This window comes from Peromyscus maniculatus, chromosome 4 (assembly GCF_049852395.1).
Source record: "Peromyscus maniculatus bairdii isolate BWxNUB_F1_BW_parent chromosome 4, HU_Pman_BW_mat_3.1, whole genome shotgun sequence".
Lineage (NCBI taxonomy): Eukaryota > Metazoa > Chordata > Mammalia > Rodentia > Cricetidae > Peromyscus > Peromyscus maniculatus.
The window spans coordinates 96208101-96232407 of NC_134855.1; the positions used below are offsets into that span (position 1 = coordinate 96208101).

Genomic DNA, 24307 nt, shown 5'->3' on the forward strand with positions numbered 1-24307 from the left:
TGGTTCCTGTGACAATGTCACCTTCTATTGCCAAAGGGACCTGTCAGATGTGCTGATGGCTCAGGATCGGGAGATGCAAAGGATCTCCTGAATTGTCTAGGTGAACCCCATCTAGTCAGGAGCCTTTGAAAACAGAGACTTCCTTGACTATGATCAGAAAAAGGCATATAATGATGAAACCTGGCCAAGGAGAGGCTACGTCCCTGGCTTTGAGGATGGAAAAAGGGATGCCAGGGAAGCTTCTAGAAAACTGGCACAGAAGAAGCACATTCTCCCACAGCAACTCCAGAAAACAAGACAACTTCGAATGTGGCTGTCAACCCCGAGAACCTCTCATCCATCAGATGGAAGACAAGTCTGTGTCGTTTCATGCTGTGGAGTTGTGGTGTTCGGTTCAGGAGCAACAGGAATCCAACACCTTAGAGATTCCTGGTGCAATTTGATGGATCAAGGCCTCAAGAGTGCAGTTCACATGACCCAGTATCTCAGAAACAACCGGATACCGAATCTCCAGTTCCCTATAACATTTATTAGTATCTTAAAACACTATCGCCTGGGCGGCAGTGGTGTGAGTTCGAGGCCAGCCTGGTCTAGTGAGCGAGATCCAGGACAGGCACCAAAACTACACAGAAAAACCCTGTCTGGGGGTGTGTGTGGGGGGGCACCTCACTAACTATCAGGCGCATCACATCACCATTTACCTCCTGCTTTATAGATGATGTTTAGGTAAGAAAATGGAACAAAAGTCAGGCACATTTTGATGAGGCAGCATGAAGGTCCAAAAGGTGAGACCCGAGTGGGAAACCACCTGGACAGCGGCGACTAGGAGAGGAGGCGGGAATCCACCACGGACGCACTTCAGTTGCTACAGAACTTGGTTTGTTCTGATCAGCCGGCTGTACCAACTCATCCTTCCCCTTCAGGTTCACTGGCTTCTGCAGAGAAATTCCCTCAGCTTTCCTTTCTACTCCAGAGCCTCGTTGGAAGCTCCTCTATGCTCCTGTGAGCCCCTGATTTATCTGCTGCTCGCTGGGTACCAATGCACTCACATCGCTTGTTTGTTTGTCCCCCCAAGGTTCTTAGATAGCAAAACTCTGTCTAATCCACTGACCTCATCTTCTCTGTCCCAACCATTGCTCGGAACACTGAGACTCTCCAGCTGAGCCTTTGTCCTGGCCTCTTTCCACTAAAAATGTGTACAATGGTATGGGCTTTTCAAACCTCAAAGCCCAAACCCCAAGTGACATACCTCCTCCCACAGGGTCACACCTCCTAACCCTTCCCAAACGGTTCCAGTAATTGGGGGCCAGTGTTCAAACATATGAGCCACTGGGTGGTGGTGGCACACGCCTTTAGTCCCAGCACTCGGGAGGCAGAGCCAGGAGGATCTCTGTGAGTTTGAGGCCAGCTTGGTTTACAGAGCAAGTTCCAGGAATGGCGCAAAACTGCACAGAGAAACCCTGTCTCGAAAAACCAAAAAAAAAAAAAAAAAAAAAAAAGATGGGGGATGGAGAGATTCTGTATGAACAGGCAGCATGGGCACAAAAAAACAAAAAACATATGAGCCTATGGGGAGCGTTCTCATCCAAACCACCACGGGTCCTATCCAGCTATAGCCCCGCCTAACCAGACTTCATGTTCCAAGTAATTCTTACTCCCATCTTCATTCTCTCTCCCTCTTTTCTTCTCTCTGTGTGTGTGGTCCTGGTACCTCAGGGCCTTGATACAAGACAAGTGCTCTCCACTGAGCTACTCTCTCTCACCCTCCTTAAAAACAAAGGAACAAAAACCCCCAAGTTTTTATTTTGAAATAAGGTCTTCTTTGAACGGTCTTGAACAGTCTCCTGAGTAGCTGAGATACAGGCTTGTCCCACCGCGCCCGACCTTTAGCCCCAGGGAAACAAGCAAGGGACTTAGCCTTGTTGCATTGTTACATCGTAGTTTACAGGACATCTGGCTATGAAGGAACAAATGGTACACTTCCAAGATGGTTTAAAGGAAGTGGTCGAAGCTGAGAAGATCTAGAGGTGAAAGGGCTTGCTCCGGGACAGGAAGTGCGGGGCTAACCCCGTACTGGTGGAACAGAAAAAATGACAGCTAGAATCTAACTTTTTAAAAGCCAAGAGTTCGACAGGAAACAGCCTCAGGGCAGACAGCAATAATTACTTGGTCTGAGCAACCTAAAAGAGCCAGGCCAGGCACATGTACTCGAAGACAAGTCATAACACTCAAAACATCAAAGAAACCCTTGTTCTTAAGGTGTCCCTCGCTGGATTCGAATACTTGCCTTAAAACGGAAACTCAGAGCGAACCCGCAGGGAATTCTTGGTGTCTGAACCAGCTGCTGCGCCTGGAAAGCCATTGGTTCCAGTACCTCAACCCCGGAACTACAACTCCCATTATGCACAGCGCAGCGCAGGCTTAAACCCGGGATAAACTACAATCCCCAGAATGCTTTGGGAGAGAGGGGCGGGGGCGTGGCTACGTCTGCGGCGAGGGACCGTTAAATTTGAAACTTGGCGGCCTTGGCGTGATGGGACGTGAGGCGGCTGCTTTAGGAAGGCGTTGGGTGCATGCTTTTGTCTAGGAGCACGGGGAGACGGTCTCCGCAACTCCAGGGCCAGCTGCAGGTTGAGGAAGGAAGCTCGGACAGTCGGCACCCGGAGGAGAAAGGTCTGCGGACGGGCGAGAGCAAGAATCGGGAATGCGGGATGGCGGCGGCGAGGAAGGAAGGGCTTGCAGCGAGGTGAGGCCGGGGCCAAGCTGCTGCAGCTGGGTGCTCGGTGGGCGAGGGGAGCATCGTCGAGGTCGGGAAAGAGCAAGCTCTCCCGAGCCCCCTTCCTGCTGGCATGGAGCCCTGCATCCAGCCGCGGGGCTAAACTGGGACAGCTTGGAATTTGCCTTGAGATCTGAGCCTGCAACTCACTTCAGCCTGTTTTTCTTTTTCTTTCTTTCCTTCCTTCCTTCCTTCCTTCCTTCCTTCCTTCCTTCCTTCCTTCCTTCCTTCCTTCCTTCCTTCCTTCCTTCCTTCCTTCCTTCCTTCCTTCCTTCCTTCCTTCCTTCTTTTTTTTTTTTTTTTTACTTTGAACATGCCTTACATGGGGGTCATGCAGATACTAATGCTGCGTTATGGAGTTCTGGAAGAATTCAAGTTATTTGTAAAGTAACTGCTTTCAACTAATAGGTGTTTCATTGTGCCAGTAGCCTAGGGAATCTAAAAAGCAGAACATTTGCTGCTTTTCCTCATATATAAAAATACAGAACACTTTTTCTAGGTTAGAATTTAATATGCATTTGAATTACGGAATCCATGATAGCTGGGTCATTGCCATGTCATAAGCTTCCATTCATGCGACAGAATTTATTGACCACCACATGAACACTGAAGGTGGACCATAAAAGACACAAAATTCCAACCCTTGTAAAGCTTAAATTCTGACGTCAACTCACAGAGATTTGCCTGCCTCTGCCTCCCAAGTGCTGGGATTAAGGACGTGACCACCACTGCCCGACTTATGTCTGTTTGGAATTGAAATGAAAAATGGCATATTAGTCTGATTAAAACTAATTTTGAATTAAACCAGATTGTTCCATGTCCCATGTTAGATATAAAACTGCTATCTTAAAAAAAAAAATCTACTTTGCTAAATTGATGATGCTTTTAAAAATTACTTTTCCTGGCTTTAACTTTGTTTGTATAATAAATATTGCCAACAACACCCTTGCCAGGTTCTCTTCTGTTGGCATAAACTTGGAAACCAAGCGGTAGGGCTCAGAGGCTTAAGAGAGTAATAATGCTCCCAGGGTCCCAACTCTCTGTATCCCGCCCGGAGGTCGCAAAAGCTCACCTGTCCAAGACGGTGACACAGTTGTGTCAGAGTCACCTCTGTTCCTTGTTCACAGTGAAGCCATGTCCCTGGAGGGAGATGAGTGGGAGCTGAGTAAAGAGAACGTGCAACCCTTACGGCATGGCCGGATCATGTCCACGCTCCAGGGAGCTCTGGCACAGCAGGAATCAGCCTGCAACACTACCCTTCAGCAACAGAAGCGGTAAGTACTAGAGCAGTTTGATCCAGCTTGTTGGCCCCAGCTGCGGCAGGGAGCGTGGGTGTGAAGCAGCAGAAGGCCCTAAGGAATGCTGATTGCAAGCCTTTTTTTTTTTTTTTTTTTTTTAAAGATTTATTTAGGTTTTCAAGCCCTGGCTGTCTTGGAACTCGCTCTGTAGGCCCGGCTGGCCTTGAACTCACAGAGATGCCTGCCTCTGCCTCCGCCTCCCAAGTACTGGGATTAAAGGCGTGTGCCATCACCACTGGCAATTGCAAGCTTTTTAATTTTTAATAGTATTTTGTTCTTGTGAGGTTTTTTTTGTTTTTGGTTACACTGTAGCTGGCCTTGGTTTGGTTATACTGTAGCTGGCCTAGAACTCACTATGTAGTTCCAGGCTGGCTTTGAACTCACAGAGATCTGTCTGCTTTTGCCTCACAAGTGCTGGGATTAGAGCATGTGCCCGGTGATATTTTATTCTCTCTCTCTCTTTTTTAATTTTTGGAGACAAGGTTTCTCTGTGTAGCCTTGGCTGTCCTGGAGCTCACTCTGTAGACCAGGCTGGCCTCAAACTCACGGAAATCCGCCTGCCTCTGCCTCCCAAGTGCTGGGATTAAAGGCGTGCACCACCACTGCCCAGATGGTATTTTATTCTTTTTTTTTTTTTTGAGACAGGGTTTCTCTGTGTAGCTTTGCGCCTTTCCTAGAACTCGCTTTGGAGACCAGGCTGGACTTGAACTCACAGAGATCCTCCTGGCTCTGTCTCCCGAGTGCTGGGATAAAAAAAGGCGTGCGCCACCACCGCCCGGATGGTATTTTATCCCTAATGCTTATTCCTGGAACCTGCATCTTGGGCCTGTACGTATTTCTCTCCTTGTCTGAGTTGCGTTGGCTCCCTGATGTGCTTCGCCCCAGGCTCTGCCCTCAGCTGTGCTTTTACAGCTACCATTGGCAACTCTTGCTTCCTCGGTGTCTGTTACCTGTGTACAGCTTGAGAAGATTCAGTTTATGATTTTAGGTGGATGTGGAAATGATACACAACTTGGTAGAAACCATACTTTGAATTTTGATCTTTTCAAGGAAGAGGGATGCATAGTAGGACTGCTTTGAGATGCCTGGCAGTTGTAGAGAAGGGTAGTACCCAGTGATCCTGCATCTCTGAGAGGTTGAGCCATGAGTATGCTGTGTTTCGAAGCTGTGGTGTCTGGCAGGATAGGTGTATTTAATACATTTTTACCTGTGGTATTTTCTTTTTCTTTTCCTTTTGGGTTTTATTTATGTCAGGGACTGCCGGCTCCTCAATAATGATACCAAGACTTATTATTAATTATAAAAGCTCAGCCATAGCTTAGGCTTGTTACTAACCAGGTCTTACAACTTTAATCCATTTCTATTAATCTACGTATTGCCACATGGCTTGTGGCCGTTGTCTGTCCTCTAGCATGTCTTGTTCCCTCTGCATCTCCTGGTGACTCCGCCTTTCTTCTTCCCAGTGTCCTGTCTGGCTCTCTTGCCTATACTTCCTGCCTAGCTAATGACTGTTAAATCAATTTTTTATTAAACCAATAAGAAGGCACCTTGGCAAAGACACATCTTCATAGTGTACAAAAAGATTATTCTACATCTATCTATCTTTCTTTCTATCTATCTGTCTATCTGTCTACCTACCTACCTACCTGTCTATTTAGTTTATTTATTTTGAAATAGGATTTCTTTGTATAGCCCTGGCTGTCCGGGGAACTCACTCTGTAGACCAGGCTGGCCTCAGACTCACAGAGATCCACCTGGCTCTGCCTCCTGAGTTCTGGGATTAAAGGCATGCGCCACCACTACCAGACTACCTAGGTATTTTCAACTATGACAGGTTTATCTGGATGTAATTCTTTTGTCTGGATAACAAATCTTCGTCCCAAATGACTCTCCTTTTTCTACTTCCCCATTTTGGTTAATGCTACAGAAACTCTTCTGAAGGACTCTTATTCATTGCTTTCTGATTCCCATTTTGTAAAAAAAAAAAAAATTTCAATTATGTGTATTTGTGTGAGTATGAGTGTGCGTGTGTGCATGCGTACGTATGTGCGTGCGTGCGTGCGTGCGTGCATGTTCATGTACAAGTTCCCAAGGAGGTCAGAAAGGGCTTTGATCCCTGGGAGCTGGAGTTGTGGGCTGATTTGACCTGCCCAGCATGGGTGCACTCTGCAAGAACAGTGTGTTCTCTTAACCCCTGAGCCATCTCTTCAGCCCTCTTCTCCTTTCTGGGATTGGCTCCAGGGCCTCCTGAGTACCAGGCATATATTTTACCACTGAGCCATTCCCACCGCACTGGAAATCCCTTTTGAGTACAATTTAGAAAGAGTGAATGCTCAGATTTTTAATGTGCTCGTAAAGCAGTGCGGTTCATCATAGCACCCGACTTTGGGGAGTTCTCTCTTTCTCCTCCTCTCTCTCTCTTTCTCTCCTCTCCGTGAAGCACCTGCTGATTTGATTTCTATCGAAATAAGCCACTTTGCCTGTTCTGGAGTTTTGTTGTTTGTTTGTGGTAGGGCCTTGCTCTGTAGTCCAGGCTGGCTTTAACTTGTGGTCACCTCCTGCGGTCTCCCTGGTGATGGACTTGCAGGTGTGTGTCAGCCTGCCCAGCTCATTGTAGAATCTTATGTAAAAAGAGTGGTAGTTTTTTGTTTGTTTTGTTTTTGTTTTGTTTTTGTTTTCCGCCACTCTTTTGGCTCTTTGCTCATTGGGCCAAAATTATCCCGTCTTTAAATTATCCCGTCTATCTCTTGCCTCTGGCCTTTTATCTTTCTCTATTCTATATACCTTTCTTTACTTCTTACTCCATGACTTGCTGGGTAGCTAGGTGGCTGGCCCCTGATGCCCTCTCTTTATTTTCTCTATTCCTTTATCTTCTCGTCCCAGATTTCTCCTCCTATATATTCTCTCTGCCTGCCAGCCCCACCTATCCTTTCTCCTGCCTCACTATTGGCCGTTCAGCTCTTTATTAGACCATTAGGTGTTTTAGACAGGCAGTGTAACACAGCTTCACAGAGTTAAGCAAATGCAACATAAAAGAATGCAACATGTCTTTGCATCATTAAACAAATGTTCCACAGCATAAACACATGTAACATGTCTTCAACTAGTATTCCAAACCATAGACTCATATAGATCTTTAATTTAGTGTAATTTGAGTACTTTTCTTGTTGCATATATCAATAGACTGTCCCTTTTGACAGCTGAGTCAGTATTCTGATTAATATTCATCAGTTGTTGGACATTACATTTCATTCTTTTGTGCTTTGTAAATCAAGCGAGTGTGGATATTTGATATTTTGTGGCCCTAATCTTCACCCCAACCCCTTGGGATGGGATTGTTGGATCACAGAGTATTTTAAACTCAGGACCCTAAAGGCAGGTGACCTCCTGGAAAAACTCCTCTGTTCTTTGATATATTATGGTTGCTTTCTAGTTCCCAACCCTATTTTCACTTTTTAAAACCTATACTGGAGCCCAGCCTGGTCGTCTTGAAACAACAAAATCTAACAATTATCCAAATTATTCTAATATTAATAAAAATCAGGAGTAGCCCAGCTGACCCTTCTCTCTGCTTTCCAAGATCCAAAAAAGCCCATGAAATTCCTAAGCCCCACCTCCTTCCTCCCTGTGTCTCTCTCTCCCCATCTGAGTCCACTGAAAACTCTGGTTTATTCTGGTCAGCTTAGCTTGGACTCCGTCCTCTGAATCAAGGTTCAGTTTATTGATAGTGCTGGGGGACAGAAACCAATGTCCTGCACAACAAAACACCTTTACTATCTGTTCTTAGCAGGTACCACGCCTGTTTTGTATTGTTGATTTTTTTTTTCCCACTGGTATACTTTGGCATTTTATTAGGAGTATAATTATTTTGTATCAGAAACTGTTTTGTTTGTTCATCTATTGTTTTTAAGCAGGACTTCCCCAAATATCCTAGGCTGTTCTTGAACTCACTATGGTAGCTCAGACTGTCCCTGAACTTGCAGGATTTTGGCCTCAGCCTCTATTGTGCTACAATTACAGACGTATGCCACTTTGGCTATTTTATTAGTAGTATCGTTTTGTTTTTGTTTTTGTTTTGTTTTTCAAGATGGCTTCTCTTGTGTAGTTCTGACTGTCTTGGAACTTGCTCTCTAGACCAGGCTGGCCTCAAACTCAGGGATCCTGCCAGCCTCTGCCTCCTGAATACTGGGATTAAAGGCAATGCACCACTTCAAATTTGTGTCTGTGTGGGTATATGCATGTAGTAGTGTAGATGTATCCAACCGTCTTATTAAATAAGAAACACAGAACCAATGTAAAAGAGAAAGCCGAGAGGTCAGAGCTTAGAGCTAAAATCTCACCCTTCTTCCTGCGGTGCTCCTAGCTCCCCGAAAGAGACCTACTTCCTGTGTGTATGTCTCTAAATAATCTTTCTGTTCTGCCTTCTCATTGGTTGTAAACCCAAACACATGACTGCCTCGTCACTGCCTGTAAGTACAGCCCTCTAGGTCTTAAAGGCATATGCCTCCAATGCTGGCTATATCCCTGAACACACAGAGATCTATGGGATTAAAGGCGTGCGCCACCACCGCCACGTTCTTTCTATGCTCTAATAGCTCTGACCCCCGGGCAACTTTATTTATTAACATACAATCAAAATCACATTTCAGTACAAATAGAATACCACCATATAGTAGTATAGGTGTCCAAGAAGGAATATGTACGTATCAGCCTTAGTTAGAGAAGCTTGTTTTCCTGGTGGGAGACTCCTAACTAATCCAAGTGCTGAGAACAGTGACTGCTGAGTGCTCAGCCTGCAGAGGATGTCTGCAAGATGCTCAGTGGGTAAGCGCACTCACTGCTGAGCCCGAGGACGTGAGTTGGGTCTCTAGAACCCACATGGTAAAAGAAAGGAACAGATTCCTGCAGGTTGTTGTCCTCTGACCTCCGACCTCCACACATAATCCTAAAAACACATTAAGTCCTAAAAAACCAAACGAAACCTAGATGAGGCGCAGTGACATTCAGCCCTGGATGGGGAAGGGCTTGAGTGCCCGCTCCTCCCTGAGGGGACACTGGCTGGAGACTCAGTCATTTTCTCAGGGTAGAGTCACCGTTAGGTTAGCCACGATCCAGTCCCCACAATTCATGTACGCAGCCCTAATTCAACTCAGTGGGTCTCCCTCTCTCTCTCTCTCTCTCTCTCTCTCTCTCTCTCTCTCTCTCTCTCTCTCTCTCTCTCTCACACACACACACACACACACACACACACAAATTACAACACAACAAAACAAGCAGACACACAAAAATAAGAACGGTCTTATTGGGAAGAAAAGGGAGCTCAGCAAGTCAGAGGGGGGTAAGAGTGTAAAGGGGAAGTGTGAAAATGACCAAAATATATACACGTATGATGGTCAAGTAATAAAAATATAAACAGTAGCCGGGTGGTGGCGCACGCCTTTAATCCCAGCATTCAGGAGGTAGAGGCAGGCGGATCTCTGTGAGTTCGAGGCCAGCCTGGTCTACAGAGTGAGATCCTGGAAAGGTTCCAAAGTTACATAGAGAAACCCTGTCTCAAGAAACCAAATATATATATTAAACAAACCTAATGGGTAGTATTATGATCCCCATTTTATAAGTGAAGAAGCTGAAAACAGAGAATTATCCGTTGTCTAAGGACTGATGGATGGCCTGGAGCTCACTATGTACATCAGGCTAGCCTCAGACTCAAAGAGATCTCCCTGCCTCTGCCTTGAGTGCTGAAATTGGAGGAGGCCCGCAACACCACAGCTGGCTTTGAATATTATTTCTTTCTCCTTATGTGTTTATTTAAGTTTGTCGTTGTTGTTGTTTTGTTTTAACTGAGGTGTATGTGCATGTGGATACAGGTGCCTGCTAAGGCCAGAGGCATCAGATCCCTCTAACCTGGAGTTCAAGATGATTGTGGTACATCCTATTTGGGTGCTCTTCAAGAGCCCTGTTTTTTTTTTTTTTTTGTTTTAAAGATTCTATTTTTGGAAGGGTGGGACTGGAGAGGTGGTTCAGTGGTTAAGAGCACTTACTGTTCTTGTAGATTGGGTTCCCAGTACTCATGGTGGCTCACAGCCGTCTGTACTTCTCTCCTATTCTCTTCCTGCCTCCTTGGGCACTGCACACATGTAGCACACATATATACATCCAGGCACATACACCCTCGACTACATAAAATAAAGCTGTAGACAGTTAAGGGCCACCTGATGTGGGTGCTTGGAAACTTGTGTAGTCTGCAAGAGCAACCAGTACACACTTGGTCTTCAGTTGGTAAAACTATTTGGGAAGGATTAGGAGGTGTGTCCTTGGAGGAACAGCATCACTGGGGGTGGGCTTTGAGGTTTCAAAAGCCCACACTAGGCCCAGCTAGTTCTCTCCGCCTGGTGCTGTGGGTCAGCATCATAAGCTCTGTTATGCTCTGTGTTAAGCTCTGGGTTATGCCTGCCTGCTTCCATGATGGCTATGGACTCGACTCATCTGAAACTGTTAGCTGCCCAATAAACTCTTTCTTCTGTAAATTTGTTTTGGGGCTTGGTGTTTTCTCACAGCAACAGAAGTAACTGAGGCAGCAGTCTTAGCTGCTGAGCCATCCCTCTCCAGCCTCAACAGTGTCCCATAACTGATTTGGTGTGATGGTGATGCTGTCTTTTTTTTTTTTTTTTTTTTTTAAGCTGGCAACTGAATCTAGGGTCTTGAGCACTGTACCACTGAGCTAAACCCCAATCTACCCTTTTTCTATTTAACAAATTCTCAAACTCTAGTATAGTTGCTTAGATCAATGACAGACTTGAGGAGGGAATAGAAATGCGTGAGCCCTGCTTCCTGGCTGTCGTCAGAGCTGCGTGTGCTAACATCGTCTGTTTCAATTCCAGGGCATTTGAATCTGAAATCCGCTTTTACTCTGGAAATGACCCTCTGGATGTTTGGGACAGGTGAGTATTTGTCTATGGAAAGAACAACAGAGGCATTCATTCCCTGATGAGTCTCTTGGGCCTCTGCTCTCAAATTGAGGGATATGGAGTGTGAACAGAGCAGAAAGTGTTGTCTTGGTGAAACCGACTTCCGGAACAGTGGTTTTCCGAGGTGTTTGTTTTGCAGCTTTGATGTGTGTCTTTCTGTCCTTTTCCCAGAGTTTTTGTTGCAAGTGCTTCAAGGAAGTTTGAGAGACAGAGGCTTAGGATATGTCACTGAGGACTTCTAAAGAAACATACTTTGAATATATTAAATATTTTTTGTTGAAAAATCAGAATAGAGGGCTAGAAGGATGGATCCTCTGTCGAGAGCACTGGCTGTCCTTCCAGAGGATTGGGTTGGATTCCCAGCTCTGACAGGGCAGCCCACAGCCCTAGGTAACTCTAGTCCCAAGGGATCCGACGCCCCCTTCTGGCCTCTGCTGGTACTGCACACATGTGGTATACACACACATACACACACACACACACACACACACACACACACACACACAGACAAAAACCCATATACACAAATAATAAAATAAGCAAATCCATAATGGGTCGCCTTTAATCCCAGCATTCAGGAGGCAGAGGCAGGCGGATCTCTTTGAGTTGAGTGCAGCCTGATCCACATAGTTGAGTACAGGCAGCCAGGGCCTGTCTCAACTAATAAGACTCTGTCTCAAAACAAAAGCAAAACACCCATTCAGAATTAGGCTTAGAACTAGAGCAAAAGTATACATCAGTTCAAAATATATTCTGTCCCTTCTCCTCCGTTTCAGGTATATTACCTGGACCGAGCAGAGCTACCCTCAAGGCGGGAAAGAGAGTAACATGTCGACGTTACTAGAAAGAGCCGTAGAAGCTCTACAAGGAGAGACGCGCTACTACAGTGACCCCCGGTTTCTCAGTCTCTGGCTCAAATTGGTAAGTGTCATCAGAATTCAAAATATTAAATTGGCTTTGTCTTGTAGAGGTATTAAGAGTAAACATCTGGAAGCTTCAGTAACCATTTGAGCTGGGCATGGTGATTCTCTGCTTGAGAGGTGGAGGCTGGAGGATCACAGTTTGATGTCATTCTGGGCTACACAGTTAGATCCTGTTTTATAAAGTTAAAAGCCTTGAAAAAACAAAGCAGACATTAAGATTGGGAGAACATCTAAATGCACCATCATTTTTTAGTAGCTTCTATGTTTATTTTTTTACAAGATTTTATTTTTATTCTATGTGTGTGAGTGTTTTCCTGTATGTAAGTGTGTTCTTGGAGGGCATTGGGTCCCCTTGGAACTAGAGTTACAGATGTTTGTGAACCTCCCTGTTGGTACTGGGAACTGAACCTGGGTCCTCTGCAAGAGCAAATCCCCTTAACCACTGAGCCCACTCTCCAGCCCCAACTCTGTGTTCAGTGAATACCCTAAACCCAGACTTGTTAGTATAGGACAGTAATCCAACTACTTGGGAGGCTGAGGCAGGAGGATCACAGAGCAAGGGCCTGCCTGGACAGTATAATAAATATACTTGAGGCCAGCCCAGGGATGTTAGGAAGACCCTCTCTCAAAATACGGTAAGTAAGCCGGGCGGTGGTGGCTCACGCCTTTAATCCCAGCACTCGGGCAGCAGAGCCAGGGGGATCCCTGTGAGTTCAAGGCCAGCCTGGTCTACAAAGTGAGTTCCAGGAAAGGCACAAAACTACACAGAGAAACCCTGTCTCGAAAAAAAAAAAAAAAATGGTAAGTAACAGAGGAATGATGACTCCTTTACTGGTGGAGGGCTGGCTTTCCTAGTGGTGCAAAGTGCCAGTTTCAAATCCCAGTAGCAGTGAAAACCTGTCAGTTCACGGTGAAGTAGAAATCTTCAAACATCCACGCACACGCACACTTAGGCACACATGCACACAGTTTCCTTCCTCACAGATAATCTGAAGCATTGGTCTAGACGACCACTACACCAGATGCTCAGCTGTCAGATTATCCGCAGTAACTAAACTTTGTAGGTGAGCGACAAGGCACACATGAAACTACTTTGCTTTTTCTCTCTTTGTGAGGGTGGTCAGAAGGTGTAACTGAAGGATCCCTCACACCACACCTCTCTTTTGCATTATGAAAAGATTTTTCTAGTGAGTTATTTTATAAATGATTCTTATAGTCTAAGGAAAAAATTGTTACTAGAAAATCAATATTTTTAGTTAAAGGTAAATTAACTAATTTAATTAAATTAATTTAAATTATTTAAATTATTTATTAAACTAATTTAATTAATTTAAATTAAATTAATTAAAGGTAAATTTAGAGGTAAATTAGTTGAATATTTAGAAGTTGCCATAGAACATTTAACGTTTGAATGTATTTATCTAGCCATATATCTTGTGTTTGTTTTGTGTTTCGGAACTTGCTTGTACACCACACTCCAAGTGAGTTTTCCTAAAGCACCATCATGAGAAAACATTAATGATTTAAAGAAAACATTATTTACTGAATTAAATTATGCAAACTTAAACTATGCAGCAACTGTTTTTCTTAAAAATGTGAACAGAAGCTGGACAGAATAGTGCAAGTCTGTACTTACACTACTCAAAAGTTTGAGGCTAGAGTGGTCGAATAGGGAGATACAAGCCAGCCAGGGATACATGGCACAACCCTGTCTCCAAAACCCAAAATAAAATAAGATTAAAAATTTAGATGTAATGTTTGATTTAGCCCACACTTACAAATAAAAAAATTTTAAATGGGATATTTCATTTATTCCAGACTAGTCACATAAAACCCTGGCTAGAGACAAGGATCTTTGTAGGTAGCAATGCTTTTTACCTTTGTGGAGCCTGTTTTATGCAAGTGTTAATATTCTGATCCCGCCCCTTGGCACGACCCTATGTCCTGAAGTAGAAGCCTATTCTTAAGGAAAGCTCCGCCCCTTCCTATCTCCTCTCCCGCTTTCCTCCCAGGATGTGTGCACCTCTGGACCTTCTCCCTCCCTCTTCCTCTCTCCCTCCTTCCCCCCTCTGCTTCTCTCTCCCTCCCTCCCTCCTCTCTCTCCCCCCTCCTCTCCCTCTGTCTCCCTCTTTCTGTCCTTTTGCCTCTTCATCTCTCTATTATAATAGAGCATTTATTTCCACACGGCTGCAGTGTCTGGGTTGTGAATCTCCACCCACTACCCAGTGGCAATGCCCACATGGACTGGGCCGTCCACCATCCCGCCGCTGCCTCTGGGGGCCCCGCCGGGTACAGTTCCTAACACACACCTGTACACCAGCACCCATACAACACCCAGAAAGCGGGGAGACAGACAGACACAGGCACATGTGGAGGCGTGGTCTCACTCATAGCCCAGGCTGGCCCTGAACTCACTCTTTAGGAACGAATGGTAATCCTCTTGCTAGCGTTCACAGAGCAGTCACAGAAGCGTGGAAAGTGATGCATGCTTTGTGGCTCTGGGGGCTGTCAGGCTTGTATGGCAGTCCTGGGCTGTCCCTCTCTACTCGGCACACTTTTAGCTGTGATAGAACTGGGTGCTGGGCCTGGGGGCTCACCTGACCTTTCAGCACACAGAACCCGCCTCCAGCTGCCTGAAGTGCTGCTGCCTAGGTCCCCGCTGTCGGTGCTCCTTGGGAATTTTCCCCCTTGAAGGGTCCTGACTCCCCCTAGGTCATGTCCCCTTCCTGGGGCCTCTAACCTTGGGCTACTTGGTGTGGAGATAGGAAGGCCGGGCCTCCCCGTCTCCCTGGCAAAACCCTTTAGGTCATCCTAGCCGTGAGCTCTCCCGATGGGGTCGTTGCAGCTGCATTAAAGCCTAGTACTTCCTGTCCCCCTGTCCTTCCTAGGTGTTGGTCCCCACATGCCCCTCCTCATCTTCCTGCAGTGTGTTTCAACAGGACGGACTCACAGCAGTGTGCTGTAATGCTCTCTAGTGCAGTCTTAAACTCCGATTGGAGTCTTTTCTAGTGGTGGAGTGGCCGGACTGACTGATTATACTGTGATATCAGTCATGATAATACAAACTGGGGAGGCTTGCTGTTTATTCAGAATGTGAATTAACTATTTGTTCTAACTATTGATTTTATGTGTTAAATGACATTGAATTATTGCTCAATAAAAATCTGAGGCCAGGTGTGGTGGCTCGCTCTGTAATGCTAGACTTGAGAGGCAGAAGAGGCAAGAGGATTACCATACGTCCAAGGCCATCCTAGTCTAAATAGTGAGTTCAGGGCCAGCCTGGGCTATGAGTGAGACCCGCGCCTCCAAAAATAAATAAATAGATAGTATATTTATATGAATATATAAAGAGTACAGTGAAATAAAATTTTCTTTTGGCCAGGAAGTATAGAACTATGTCAGAACATTTATAGTGCGGAACTTTTTTCCTCTTTTGCTGTTAAAATTTTCTCCACTATACCTGATGACACAGTTCCTTAAGTACAGGCTTGACCAAGTCTTGCCTTTGCTTTTAACTCTCGGCACAGAATGTATTTACCTCAGATAGAAGCAAAATCCACTGTTTGACATGTAAGGCCTGCCAGAGCCTTTTGCTCCAGACTCCCCATCGTGCCCTGCCTGGTAGAGGTTGTCCTGTCTTCACGTCTCCCGGACATAGGGGGACACCCTGCTCTTCTTCCCTGTGTATCTGATGAAGGTCCAGTTCCCGCTCAAGCCCGTCAGTGCGCCTGTGCGAAGCCTTCCCTCCTTCCCTTTCCTTACAACCCGATCTCATACTCTTGTCCCTCTCTTGGGTCCTCTCCCCTATGTGTAATACTGGGCTAAGTACAGTACAGATGTAACTCCTCAAGGCAGGGACGGCAGGTTGTTTCCCAGTGGTTGTTGGCACACAACAGGCTGTTGACAAGTGGGAGGAGACTGGCTGACTGTTGTCCCTTTTCTGTGTTACAGGGGCACCTGTGCAACGAGCCCTTGGATTTGTACAGCTATTTACACAGCCAGGGGATTGGCGTCTCTCTTGCCCAGTTCTACATCTCATGGGCAGAAGAATACGAAGCTAGAGAAAACTTCAAGAGAGCGGACGCCGTGTTCCAGGAAGGGATTGAACGCAAGGCTGAGCCCCTGGAAAGACTGCAGTCCCAGCACAGGTAGCTTCCCGGAGCCTGCCTTAACCCTTGTTTAAATACCCTAAGAAGGCTTTGTGAGTTACATTTACCTAATTACCATGGGGCTTTTAAAGACGTCTTTGTTCTACGGTAAAATCCATTGGGTGTGCTTACATGTTTTCACTGTTCTCACGTTTGGAATGATTCCAGACCCTGTGTGAGAATACACTCATGCTGGTCTTTGTAGTTAATACCTGTTCTTTCCCCGACCCTCACAAACACTCCTCTGCCCCTTGGCCCTGTAGTTTCACTTTTCCAGGATGTCACAGAACAGTCACCGTCTGTAAATTTTTTGTTTGTTTGTTTTAAGACAGGGTTTCTCTGTGTAACAGCCCTGGTTGTCCTGGAACTCGATTGGTAGACCAGGCTGGCCTTGAACTCACTGAGATCCTCTGCCTCTGCCTCTGGGTGCCAGGATTAAGGGCTAAAATGGCCTTTATTCCAGCCCTTTTTTTTTTTTTAAATGATTTATTTTTGTAACCTTTTGAGTTTAGTTTTATTAATTGTGCTTTTAAGAATTCCTTATATGATCTAAATACAAGGCTTTTGTAATATATATGATTTGTAAGTATTTTTTTCTAGATTAAGTAGTTTTTTTTTTTTTTTAATTTATGGTGTTGGGAGATGGAACCCAAGGCCTCACTAATTATTCTTTTAACTATCTTATAGAATAAAAATTTTCTATTTTGAAACGCTCCGTCGTATGAATTAAGCTTTTTGTGCTGTGTCTGTCTAGTCTGGTTCCTGGTAGCATGGCGGCTTCTGTTCTCGGGTCGGAGGAACCGACATCCTCCCCTGGCCTCCACGGGTACCAGGCACATATGTGATGCACAGACAGACACGCAGACAAAACACCCCTGCACATAAAATAAAAATTGAATTCAAAAAATTAAATGCTTTTACTTTTATCTCATGGGTCCTAGTTATAATAGTTATTTTAAAATCTGAAAATAATACAGTTTTCTAAAAATAAGTGCTGAAAACATCAACGTTTGGGTAATCTCCATGTCAACAGTTGTCATTGGTTTTTCCCTTGAGAATTAGTCACCTTTTCCTGTTCGTTCTTTATGTGTCAAGGAATTATGAGTCCCGTGCAGGGCATCCTTCTGATAGTGTGCTGGGTCCTGTTGATCGACAGTCTCTGGAGAGGGAGTGGTCCCAGATGTCACAAATTCCTTCTCAGCTGAGCCCCAAGTCCTCTGTGGTGTTTTGCCGTCTGCTACAGACTGCTGGGCCAGTGTGAGCCTTGGGCAGTGGGTTGTGTCATGGTTCGGTTCTCAACGCCTTTCGTTTGTACATAGCTCAGGAATGAGGAGTTAGGAGTTCTCAGTCTTCAGCGCGTTCCTCTCCAGTAGTCTAATCGTTTACGGCCATCAGAATCCCATTCCCATTCCTTTGGACAGAAAGAGGATTTCTCAAGGGGTTGTAGGTTTCCCAAATCACCAGAGAAAACAGGAGAAGCCAAACAGAAAACAGCCCAGTGGAGGATGTCGAAGCGCCATCCCTCCACAGGTCACCTGCTTTTGTTAGCCTCCAGGGCCATGGCTTCCCTTCTCGTGTGTTCAGAGTTAAACTGGAGCAGTGGGAGAGAGAGAGGCTGCAGCAGTTGTACTGTGCCCTGCTGAGCACCTACAGTCTAGTGACTTGGTTGTTTTTCAGTATACTTTCAAATTGTAGCAGCAACAGCATACAAGTCGTACTTTCAAATTTCTGCCAGCTGTGCTCAAGTAAGATGTCATGTTGTATGTAAACTCATTTCATATGGTAAGAGAAAAACTGTGTGTGTGTGTGTGTGTGTGTGTGTGTGAGGGGTGTGTCAGGATACTAGTGAAAAACTGGGGATGGGGTGTGTCAGGATACTAGTGAAAAAACTGTGGGGGGGTTGGATTTTTTGTTGTTGTTTTTTTTGTTTTTCGAGACGGGGTTTCTCTGTGTAGTTTTGGAGCCTGTCCTGGATCTCACTCTGTAGACCAGGCTGGCCTCGACCTCACAGAGATAGATCCTCCTGCCTCTGCCTCCCGAGTGCTGGGATTAAAGTCGTGCGCCGCCGCCACCTGGCCAATTCTGCAGTTTTTATTTTTAATTTTATAATACAAGTTGCTGAGAAACTGAATTTCATCAATTTTCTAGTCTTAGCTGATGCTCAGATCAACCTGATGATGATTTTTAAAGTGTTTTCTATGGGTCAGACTTGAACATTTTAACGGATCCTGAGCCATCTCAGCCTGGATGTCCTTATGTCTTGAGCTTGCTCTCCTTATTACTGCGGAACCCTTTCCTGGGGATCGCTGTATGCTGTTTTCTCCGGTCTGTTGGTTGTGTGAGAACTGGTCATTTAATAAAAGCCAATTGTCCCTGTCATGTGTTAGACAATTCCAGGCTCGAGTGTCTCGACAAGCTCTCTTGGCACTTGAGAAGGAGGAGGAGGAGGAGGTCCTGGGCTCTTCTGTACCACAGAGAAGCACGCTTGCTGAGCTGAAGAGCCGAGGGAAGAAGACAGCCAAGGCGCCCATCAGCCGTGTGGGAGGCGCTCTGAAGGGTGAGCTCAGTAAATGCTGTGTTGGAGAGCCCGTAGTCTCCTGCGGTGGTAGATTATATAAGTAGACAACACATAAATACACATGTGGACACTGTCGCAGTTTTCTGAATACTAGGTGGCAAAAAGAAAAGCCAAAAAAAAACTAATATCATAGGGTACAGGAAAGCCAGAGGGGCAGCTCTGTGTCATGACTGTGAGGAAACCGGAGATATATATGTATGTATGTATGTATGTATGTATGTATGTATGTATGTATGTATGTATGTATCTATCTATCTATCTATCTATCTATCTATCTATCTAGATATAGATATAGATATAGATATATATTGGTTTTTGGTTTTTCGAGACAGGCTTTCTCTGTGTAGTTTTGGTGCCTGTCCTGGAACTCACTCTGTAGACCAGGCTGGCTTTGAACTCACAGAGATCCACCTGCCTCTGCCTCCCAAGTGCTGGGATTAAAGGCGTGTACACCACTGCCCAGCCTCGAAACCTGATATATGAGATGCCTTATTTTCTAAGCACTGTAGTTGAAAGAAGGTATGTCATAATGTATTAGGTATTATGGAAATAAAGCTTAAATGTATTAATACCTCAGAGAATACTATTAATGTAGTTAAGAATATCATTTTCTGACTAGAGAAATGGCTCAGAGGTTAAGAGCACTGACTGCTCTTCCAGAGGTCCTGAGTTCAATTCCCAGCAACCACATGGTGGCTCACAACCATCTGTAATGAGATCTGGTGCCCTCTTCTGGCATAAAGTCATACATGCAGATAGAGCATACATAATACAAAAATAAATAAATCTTTAAAAAAAAGAATCTCATTTTCACTGGGTGGCGGCGGCCAGAGGAGGGTTTCTAGAGTTACAGTTATTATGAGCCATCCCATCTGGGTGCTGGGAACTCAGCTCAGGGCCTCTGCAAGAACAGTATGTGCTCTTAACTGCTGAGATATCTCTTCACCCCAATTTAAGGTTTTATAAGAAAAAAAAAAATCTTATCAGTCTTGTTTTGACTCTAATAGAGGAAGTATCCCCTTAATTTGGAGCAGACCGTGTATGTCTTATATCCGTCTAAGTTGATAATCAAAGCTTTTCCATGACTTGTTCGTATTTTCCTCCCAGCTCCGGGTCAGAGCAGAGGATTCCAAAATATAGTTCCTCAGCAGATGTGCAGTAACCGCAGGATCACTGTTTTTGATGAAAACGCTGATAACTCTTCGAAGGCAGAGTTACCTAAGCCTGTCGTCCAACCATGGATGGCGCCCCCTATCTCTAAGGCCAAAGAGAATGAGCTACAGCCAGGCCCGTGGAACGCAGACAGACCCTTGGATTATAGGGTAAGGGCTCATAGATAGTATTTGCCAATCTAACGAAGGTTTCAGATTGGTCTGTCTTGGGTGGTTGTTGTTGTTGTTTGTCTGTCTGTCTGTCTGTTTGACACAGGCACTCTCTTTGTTTAGCTTAGGCTAACCTTGAACTTGCTGTGTAGCCCAGGCTGGCCTTCAGCTTCCCATGCTCCGGCCTCAGCTTTCCGTGTGCTAGCATTACAGTCACACCCCATCCTGTGCGGCTGTATTTGAACATAGATCACTTAGTTTCTTGACTATTTAGAGTTATCTGCGTAAGTTATGACAGAATGTGAACTAGTCATTTCCTTTCTTCCTTCCTTTTCAGCCTCATGGCAGTTCGGCCTCCGTAGTAGCTGCGCCCCCTTCGCTTCCCAGCTTTACGCCCTATGTGGAAGAGAGCGCTCAGCAGACAGTCATGTGAGTGGGTTCAGACGGTCTGCAGGGGGGGTTGCTAAGGCTGGCAGAGGACCTGTTCTCTAGTCCCGATGGCATCTTCTGGAGGGAGTGCAGACCGACCAAGCTCTGTGTCTCCTTTGTGTTCACTGTATGTGCTGGAGCCAAACGACAGAGTGAACTTAATCATTAGGTTTACGGTTATATTGATGTAACAGCCACAGCCACTGCGGTTCAAGTGAGCCGCGCTGCTTTGGTATTGACAATAATTAGAAAGGGGTCTCTTTTCTCCTTTCTAACACTTAACGCTTTAAAAAATATCTTCTGTTTTTTTAGATTTAAAATTTATTTTAGTGTGTGTGAGTGTTTTGCCTGCATGTATGTCTGTGCCCCACATACGTGCCTGGTGTCCACAGAGGTCAGAAGAGGGTTTCCATGTGGGTGCTAGGAACCAAACCTGGGTCCTCTGCAAGAACACGTCTTCTTCACTGCTGAACCAACTCCAGCCCCCTGGTATTTTTGTTATAAGAAAAATTAGGGTAAATGATAGATAATCAGCGGAAGCTTTAGTCCAACCTTTAAAGATTGTGAGTTCTAATACTGGGTTCAATTCTGTGGTTCAGTGTAAGAGTTTCCTCGTAGCTAATATGTGTATTCATTTTATTTACTTTTTTCTAAAAGACAGTCTCTGTGTCTAACCTTGAACTCATAGAGATCTACCTGTCTGCCTTCTGAGTGCTGAGATTAAAGGCCCACAATACCACGCCTGAGTCTCATGGCTATTTTAGTACTCACACTGTATGATAGGTACCATAGGAATGCAAGACCAATGTGGCTCTGAGCAAAAATTCTTTCCAAGCCAAGCATAAAATAAGGAAAGCCATTGCAACCTTTATAGAATTGATGATATTAAGCTTTATGCCAATTCTATTTTTTAAATTTAATTTATTTTTTTTTCTTTTCTTTTTTGTTTGTTTTTTTGAGACAGGGTTTCTCTGTGTAGCTTTGGCGCCTTTCCTGGAACTCACTCTGTAGCCCAGGCTGGCCTCGAACTCACAGAGATCCGCCTGCCTCTGCCTCCCGAGTACTGGGATTAAAACTTTCTACTTAGACTAGGCTGACCTTGAACTCACAGAGATCCTCCTGCCTCTGCCTGCCTAATGTTAGGATTCTAGGCATGCGTCACTACTCTGGCTCCTTTTCTAAAATTGATTTTGACTAGATTGTGTATGTGTGTGTGTGTGAGAGAGAGAGACAGAGACAGAGACAGAGAGAAGGAGGAGGGAGCATGCCATCGTGTGCATGTGGAGGTCAGAGGACTACTCAAATGCTGGGATTATACTCCAGCACCCACAGGCCCAGTCAGGTAGATTTTCTGAATGATTTGTAGCTGCTCTTCCTAAGTTCAGAGAATCATTCTTTGCTGGAATGTCTCCCACCTAACCATGTTAATCAACTTTCTGTCGTTGTTGTAAATACCTGAGACAAGCAGCTTATAGAAAGGCTTATCTTGCTCATGGTGTAAGAGGTTTCAGTGTGTGGTCTCTTGGACTTGATGGCCCTAAGTTACTAAGTTTTCTTCAAAGCATAGGTGGTCCTCAGAACTCATACTTCCCCGCCCTAGTGTTGGGCCCAGACTCTGTGCTCTGCCACTGAGCTCTAGAACATAATTCCTGGTGATTCTTGAGGGTTATTTTTAGCCCCATTTAAAATCTTACTTGTTTTTGTTTTGGAAATGATCACATATAGTCCCAAGGCTGGCATTGTCTCTTTGGGCAAAATATATAAGAAATAACTCATTTTGACTTTGGAGTGAATGATAATTGTTTTGCTTCCTTAGGACACCATGTAAAATTGAACCTAGTATCAACCATGTTCTCAGCACCAGAAAGCCTGGGAAGGAAGAAGGAGACCCCTTGCAAAGGGTTCAGAGTCATCAGCAAGGGTCTGAGGAGAGGAAGGAGAAGATGATGTACTGTAAGGACAAGATTTATGCTGGAGTCGGGGAGTTCTCCTTCGAGGAGATCCGAGCTGAAGTGTTCCGGAAGAAACTGAAGGAGCGAAGGGAAGGTGTGTGTGTGTGTGTGTGTTGTTCTAAGAAATAACTCCTTTCAAGTCCGAGAGAGACTGGCTCTACTCCTTGTACCTTTGTGTGATGTTTCTGTGGCTGGACAGTTGTTCTCTGTGTGCCTATACACACTACACATAGGCTGAACTCTCATCGCCGCCTCCCAGGAAACCTTTGATGGAGAAGACAGAGTCTGTGCTCCAGAGTAAGAGAGGAGAAGGTGGCCAGACCACAGGGGCACCCATTTCACAGCAGAAGCAGGCGGCTGTGACCCTGGCATGCATATAGGTGCACACCTCCTTTAACACCTTACCTTTCTTTTTTTAAAAAAATGTATCTTTTTTTATAATTTATTTTTATTTAATGTGTAAATTTATTTATTTTTATTTGCCTAAATGTCTGTCTGTGTGAGGGTGTCAGAAGCCCTGGAACTGGAGTTGCAGACAGGTATGACCTGCCATGTGGGTGCTGGGGATTGAACCTGGGTCCCTTGGATGAGCAGCCAGTGCTCTTAACCACTGAGCCATCTCTCCAGCCCATACCTTACCTTTCTTAATGTTGCCTGAAACACTCAGCCTCAATTTCTCTGGCAGTTTATTTGTATTAACATACTCAGTCATATCTCAGCCACTTATGTAGTTATTTATTTATTTCTTCAAGTCATTGTCTCATTCTGAAATTAGGAGGATTGAAAGTTGCGGGGAACAGAAAGCAGTTCCTGTTCTGGAGCTATCTGTTTGATTTAGGTGGAGTTCTCGTGTCCCACGGTCACTCTCAAATAAACACTCAGAGGCTCAGTGGTAATTACAAACGCTCAGCCGATAGCTCAGGCTTGCTACTACCTAACTCTTACATTTACATAACCCATATTTCTTATCTGTGCTTTGCCACACGGCTCATGGCTTGTTACCTCATTTTCTACACATCCTGCTTCCTCAGTGCCTGGCTGGTGACTCCTCTGACTCTGCCCTTCCTCATCCCATCATTCTTACTTTGGCTTTCCTGCCTAACCTTATCCTGTTCAGCTATTGGCCAGTCAGCTTATTTATTAAACTAACCATAGCATCATGTATTCACACAGTGTACAGAGGGATCACCCCACGGCAGTTTGGGGTGTTGGGAGGGACAGAATGGACTGATAAATAAGAAAGTGAATACTGGAGACTTTAGGGCTTAGGAACAAAAGGGTAAAATCAATTTCACATGGTATATTGAAAAATGGGCCTATGTGCCAACGTGGGAAAGAGCCCTGGCTGCAAAGCGAGGGCCAGGTGAGTGAGGGAGGCTTCTTGTTGTTGTTGTTGTTGTTTTTGAGACAGGGTCTCATCTCACTGTCTAGACCAGGCCAGCCTCAGCCTCCTGGGTGCTGAGATAAAGGTGTGTGCCACTACACCACACCGAGTATGGCCTTTTTGAAATCAGAACTGAAGGGCTGGAGTATGCCTCAGCAGTCAAGGGTGTTAGCTGCTCTTACCGAGGGCCTGGGATCTCTACCTAGCACAGACAGCAGAGCACACAGCTACCTTAGCTCTAGTGTCTGGGGATCTGATGCCCTCTTCTGGCCTCTGTGGTACCAGGCACACAGGCATACGCAGGCCAAACACCCGTACACTTCAAGTGTTCGGGAAAGTAACTAAAAACAGGAACTGGGGTCGGTCCCATGGTGACTGAGTAAAGGAACTTCTGCACAAGCCTGGTGACCGAGTTTGACCCCTAGGACCTGCATAAAGGTGGAAGGAGGGAACCAGTTCTGTAGAGTCTCTCCTGTGGCAGGCGCGTCACACACCATGCACACACAGTAAGAGTACAAAGTTTTTAGAA

General features: G+C 45.2%; 1 protein-coding gene across 4 annotated transcripts in view; it reads left to right on the forward strand.

Annotated features, from left to right (window-relative positions):
• The first annotated feature begins 1946 nt into the window (after positions 1-1946).
• The window catches only part of Bub1b (BUB1 mitotic checkpoint serine/threonine kinase B), a 51244-nt gene continuing 28883 nt past the window's right edge, over positions 1947-24307 (forward strand). For 2 of the 4 annotated variants that reach the window (XM_042275946.2, XM_042275947.2), the window contains exons 1-9: positions 2024-2746; positions 3904-4050; positions 10956-11015; positions 11819-11963; positions 15917-16113; positions 18501-18670; positions 19799-20013; positions 20351-20442; positions 22259-22488. In XM_042275946.2, coding sequence (XP_042131880.1) covers positions 2574-2746; positions 3904-4050; positions 10956-11015; positions 11819-11963; positions 15917-16113; positions 18501-18670; positions 19799-20013; positions 20351-20442; positions 22259-22488 — 1429 coding nt within the window. In that variant the 5' untranslated portion in view covers positions 2024-2573. Of the gene's footprint in view, positions 2747-3903; positions 4051-10955; positions 11016-11818; positions 11964-15916; positions 16114-18500; positions 18671-19798; positions 20014-20350; positions 20443-22258; positions 22489-24307 lie in introns of all 4 variants that reach the window. The other 2 variants (XM_015997903.3, XM_076570343.1) reach the window with 2 other exon arrangements.